General features: G+C 38.3%; 1 protein-coding gene across 2 annotated transcripts in view; it reads left to right on the forward strand.

Moving 5' to 3' along the window:
* Nucleotides 1-1997, forward strand: part of LOC106876152 (thioredoxin reductase 1, cytoplasmic) — a 77118-nt gene extending 75121 nt beyond the window's left edge. For both annotated transcript variants that reach the window (XM_089349168.1, XM_089349167.1), the window contains exon 19: nucleotides 858-1997. In XM_089349168.1, coding sequence (XP_089205294.1) covers nucleotides 858-926 — 69 coding nt within the window. In that variant the 3' untranslated portion in view covers nucleotides 927-1997. The remainder of the gene's footprint in view (nucleotides 1-857) is intronic.
* The last annotated feature ends 4003 nt before the right edge of the window (nucleotides 1998-6000 follow it).

Consider the following 6000-nt stretch of genomic DNA (forward strand, 5'->3'; position numbering starts at 1 on the left):
GCGTTGAATAAAATATATTCATATAAAGTCATATTTAATATGTTCAAGTACACTCCATGCTTCATACTCATCAGTGAATGTAGTGTTTGCTGTTCTAATCTAAGAACAAGTTGATCTTTTGGTTTGTGAATGGCAGATTTGGTATTCATAGCTAATGATGTGTACAATGCAGAAATATTCGAGTTCTGCAATCCAATGATGTCATTCACAGCTCCAGTTGGCTTTTACACATTGTCTAGTAGGAAAATTTTTGTTCAGACTATTTCCATAGCAAAATACATTCCCATGTCTGAGTGTATGCAAACATGTTAAATATATATGTATAGGCAGGAATATGGTTGTCTATAAAAAGCTTGCTTGGTCACCTTGTAGTTTCTGGTTCAATCTCACTGTGTGACACCTTGGGCAAGTGTTTTCAAAGCTTGGTGAATTTTATTTGGTAGATGGAAACTGAAAGAAATCCAGTGTGTGTGTGTGTGTATACATATATATATATGGGATGGTTATAAACAAGCATCACTACGAATGTTTATATCCATCTTCTGTGAAAAAAGTCTGGCCATGGGTAAATACCTTGCTTTGAAGAAGCTGCCTTAAGCTGTGTTTGAATATAGGATGTTTATACAAACGTATGTGTGTATGTGTATATATATATATATATATATATATATATATATATATATATATATATACTTGCATGGGTTGGCTTGTCAAACCTTCTAATCCATGCTAGCAGGGAAAATGGATGTTAAATAATGATGATAAATACAATAATTTGTTGAATTTTATGTCATGTATTTTGTATTGGTGAAATCAAACAGATGTTTAGTAATGTCTTTTTTTTCTGTTTTTTTCAGGTTTTTACTACCCTGGCTACCAGTAAAAGTAGTGGGATGTCAGTAGAAGCTGGTGGTTGCTGAGGTTAATTTGCTGCTGCCCTCTATGCACCTTGGTAAAATATTTAAAGTCAGTTTGATTCATTACTGAATGAAACTTCTTCAATAATTTTTTACCAAGGTGTGGGCAGCAGCATTGACAAAAACAGTGTGGTGCTAAATTGGTTATGTGCATTTGTAATATGCTTCTATGACGATTATGTTTTTGAAATCCTTCATTTGAGGAAGAAACTGATCTGATCTTGTAACCAGTATTGTGCCATATCTTAGAAATTCTGTCAACAAAATATTCATGTATATATATATTGAAAACTTTAGTACAATTTTTGCAAATTTGTATTCACTATATTAGTGGGGTGTTGGGAAAGTGCTAAGGCTATATATTAGACTAAAATACATTACTGTCCCTTTTGGTTTTGCCTTCTCAGTTTTGTTGGTTGGTGTTTTCATCTGATACTTGGTAAAATAAATACCAGTGTCTCATCAAGTGAAATCATTGCATTAAAACTCTATTCTCCTGACGAAATTGGCCTTGTGCTTATTAAAGAAATTATTTAAAAATGTTTTCCTACTAAGGCGGTTACGCCGAGGTTGACTTTGCCTTTCATCCTTTCGGGGTCGATAAATTAAGTACTAGTTACGCACTGGGGTTGATGTAATCGACTTAATCCCTCTGTCTGTCCTTGTTTGACCCCTCTATGTTTAGCCCCTTGTGGGCAATAAAGAAATAAGAAACATTAGCATGCCGGGAAGAATGCTTAGCGGTATTTTGTCTGTCTTTATATTCTGAGTTCAAATTCCGCCAAGGTCGACTTTGCCTTTCATCCTTTCGGGGTTGATAAATTAAGTACCAGTTGCATACTGGGGTTGATCTAATCGACTGCCCCCCCCTCCCCCAAAATTTCAGGCCTTGTGCCTAGAGTAGAAAAAATGTTTTCCTACTGTTATTTTTTTTCAATAATTATAGAACCAAAACTATAGAACCAAGGGCAGTCATAGGTTAATGTGTTATAGAAAGAAAAAGATATACTTGAATATTTTAATGACAGGATTTCTTGAAACATTGAATATTAATACAATAAAAGAATTTTATTTTAAGAATACACTTGTTTTGAAAATTCAAAGTGGAATCAAATCAGAAATTCCTTGATCACATGTTGGCTTATAGTTTTGTGCCTTCTGATTATATTATTGATTTAATTACTGATTTAATTACGGGTTCTTATTCTGTATTTAGTGGAAATCAATAAAGGATAAAAAAAAAATCTATCACTATCATTATTGTTACTGATTTGTTACCTCAATCTTTTGAGGTAATTTTATTAACAATCTAATGAAGTAGGTTAGGTATTAAAAAATATTTTTACATTCATTATTTCATGGTAGATGTTTGTGACAAAGTATAAACAGTACAATGATGAGACTAAGTTTTCTCTAGTCTGTCTTGCAATCCCGTTAGGGCTGGATTTATCTTTTCTCATTCTAGTACCAATAAAATACTAGGTATGTACTGATGGGAGTTGGATTCGATTGACATATACCTTCTTCAGTACAAATTTGACTTTGTGCCAGTTAAGAATGCATTTATTTTATCAACACTAATGAAATGAAAGGCAGAGCTAATGCTGGTTGAATAGAAAAAAAAAAAGTTATTGGCTACAAGGGCTTCAAAAAACATTCAGGAAATATAAAGACAAAGAGCAGTGGCAATTTACATAAATATGTGAAAACAATAAAAGTAGCAACAGTTAAGAAAATTATAACAATTTCCCCAATGGGTAGGTGGGAGACAATCTGAAGTATCCAAGGAACCTCATACATCCTAACTGAACTTACCAGGAGTACCCTGGCAAGTGTCCCTCTTTTCGTCATACATCTCGACCTACAGGCACACGTTTAAAGTAAGATCCACTCATTTGGATTATTCTCGCAACATTCACCCACCTTTCAACAAATTTAAGGGCAACACCTCTCTCTCAACGTTCACTTTCAAAGTGGAACCTGAAAAAATCGATGCGGGCTTAATTGAAAAGGGAAGCTCTATCTTCAGTCTTTTCAGCCTCATTCATCACAGCCACTAAACAGAAGAAAACTGCCTGTCCTTCCCAACCAAAGGAGGGTGGTGTACCTATCTTTACGATGGATTCGGTCAATAGCTAGATCCATCTTACACGTGATGACAGCTGTTTGACATAATCTACAAGTCAGTAATGCTCGACCACTGTACTGGCGTGTGCATGATGGTTTCATCCCCTCAGTGCACAGTTGACGACACTACCATATTTGCAAAGTTTATCCCAGACCTGCGATGCCTCTCGGTAACACTGCTGGGTGAGGGATTTCTGGAAATTATCCATGGGTTCCAGCCGGAAAATTCTCAGGAAAAGACCTGTTAGTTGACTTTCATCGACGCTTTTTCTCCGAGGGTATCTCACTCTTACCTACCACTAATCCTGTATACAACATCATGGCGGAAGATCCACCCTTCGCTTTTCCGACTAGCTAAGGGCTGTGAGCGCCTGATGGCACTCAAAGCACAATGCACCTTGCTTCGGCCTACCCTTGATCCAGGACTGCAGCTCTATCAGAGGAACAGCTCCGTCCGTCCAGCGCCTTAAGACGCTGTTGGATGATATGGACCTCTGCAGGTGCCTAGCTACAGACCCAACAACTGGTTAATTTTCGCTCTTGTCACTGATTAGAAGTAACTGAGAATAGTGCCGATCACCTCAATGTGTCTGGTGTCTAGCACTATTACGATGACGTTCGCGTATGCAAATACGGGTCTTCCTCCTAGTTGCTACGGGTTTTCACTCAAAACTTCCAGCTTCTACAGTAGTGGCTCTAGAGTCAGTTTGTGCAGGTTTCTCATGCGACGTTTAGGTTGTGTACGGATGACACATCTATGGAAATGTATAATCTGCATTAGAGTGAGTGTTATTAGATGACTGTAAGCTGAATTGTTAATGTTAATGACGAGTGTGAGCGACACACCTCATCTCTGTGAGCCCTGGGGTACACCAGACTTGGGATTTGGCTAGGAATGAATCCTACTTTCGCATGCTGTGCTGATGTGATCTAGCAGGAAAGCTTTGATCCAAAAGACGAAAGAACTCTTAGCAGGATAGTTCAAGAGGTTTTCGTGCCAGACGCAGTCCAACTGTTTGCTAATGTTAAGAGTAATGACATTATTTTCACAAAGTTTCTTATGGTCGAGAGACCACGGGGGTGGTGGGGGAATGGAGTGACAGTGACACAGCACAACCCGGAGAGCTGGCCCAATGGAAACATTCGATGGTTGTTGAGGAGGAAAAGGAGCTCATGATGCTGGAGAACATTAGTTTTTTGCAATTGTTTTAAATTACCTTTGAGATAATAAAAGTGAGATCGATGGGTTAAAAGTTGTGAAAGAAGAGGATTTGATCTTGGTGACAGGACACATTATAGCAGGTTTCAAAGTTTAGCATAAATCCATGAGACTGAAACCTTGAAAAGTTTGGTGAATATATAGGCTAGCTCTTGCACACAGTGAGAGTACTGGAGGAGACGTCAGATCCGTTGGTTTTCGATGGTTTGAAGTGGCAGAAAGTGGGTAATTTCCTATTTTACATTCGTAAAATTAGTTGTTTTATTTTCAATTTCATTTTAACTTAAGTATGTCTCGTGGATGTGCTACTGCTCCTCGTTTTATTGTGAATCTTAACGAAGTACTTACAAATCAGATAATTATCTTTCATTGATTACACTCAATGGAAGGCATAGAATTAATACACTGGCTCGATCTTTGTCAGATTAAGCGACTTGTATTGCTTGCGTGTCCGCCGTGGATTGCTAAAGAATTCTCACATGTATCCAGTGTGCAACGCGCACTGCGGTCTTATAAACAGAGGAGACAACGACATTGAGCACTAAGTCAGAACAAACGCTGTGTTGTTCCCAAGCTGCCACCACAAGTTCATTTGGCAAAACTCATTTCAAAATAAGTCTTACATTTTGCCTTAGTTTTCACTCGCTGTTCGTAGTGGGTACTACTCATAATTATGAAAAGTTTTAATGTAAATAAACTTTTTTGCTGCGTGTGTACAATGTCTAGTTAGTTGCAAATTAGTAGAAAACGCGGATGCTTTCTCATTAGGAATAGTGGATAGATGTATCCCGTTAAGTTGGTTGTTGACAAGAGACCAGAAAAATCAGCTGCAATTTGAGAGGTGGGGAAGTTTTGCATGCTGTGCAATGCACGAAGACGGCTTTTGGTAGTCTTGAATGAGTTGCAGTTGTGGATAAAATACACTTAATTGGTAGAGGTGGATTTTCTACTCATCAGGCGTTGTAGGTATCGTTATTAGCTTGTACTGCTGAGATGATGAACTTTGTTTATGTGGGAGATTTGAATAGACATACCTTAGAACAGTTCTTAACCTGGGCGTCATGACCCTTGTGGGGTTAGAAGGCCATTTGAGGTTTCTCGGAGGGAGGGAGTCACGGAGGGCTTGGCAGAAAGTAATTTATTTCATGTATTTGAGGTATTGCGTTGCAGCGTTCCCTCAGACGACAACTATCTTGGATTCTATGCCAGAAGCTGAATGCAGTTTCCGTGAAGAGATCTCAGCTCGTCTTCTGGCAATGACGCTAACTTCCTAGGATTAGATGACCGCTGTACTGATGCGTGGATCTGCAGACCTTTTTCAGTGAAGGACAGTGCCATCAGTGATACTGATATTGCTGCGAAGGTAGAATTGCTTCAAATGCGTGAAGATACTCAGTTGAAGGTCGATTTTTCTGAACAAGGGTTTCCGACATTTTGGGCGAAACTGAAAGACGACTTTCCTTTTCTTTCAATGCGTGCACGACCATGCTGAGTCAGCCACCCCCTCTACCTATAGCTGCGAGGCTGCATTCTCAGCAATGATGGCACTGAAAACGAAGGCATGCTTTGATGTATTTTTGACTACAAAACAATATCAATCCTCTCACTGAGTGAATATATAGGTTTTGTATGATGTTCAGTACCTCCATGCATTTTTTAGCATTTTCAAGGTCATTTATTTGTAATATTTTCAATGAATTAGGATCTTCATAGAGTTTTGTTTTATCTTACCTTTGC

This window comes from Octopus bimaculoides, chromosome 3 (assembly GCF_046866305.1).
Source record: "Octopus bimaculoides isolate indiv1 chromosome 3, ASM4686630v1, whole genome shotgun sequence".
NCBI lineage: Eukaryota > Metazoa > Mollusca > Cephalopoda > Octopoda > Octopodidae > Octopus > Octopus bimaculoides.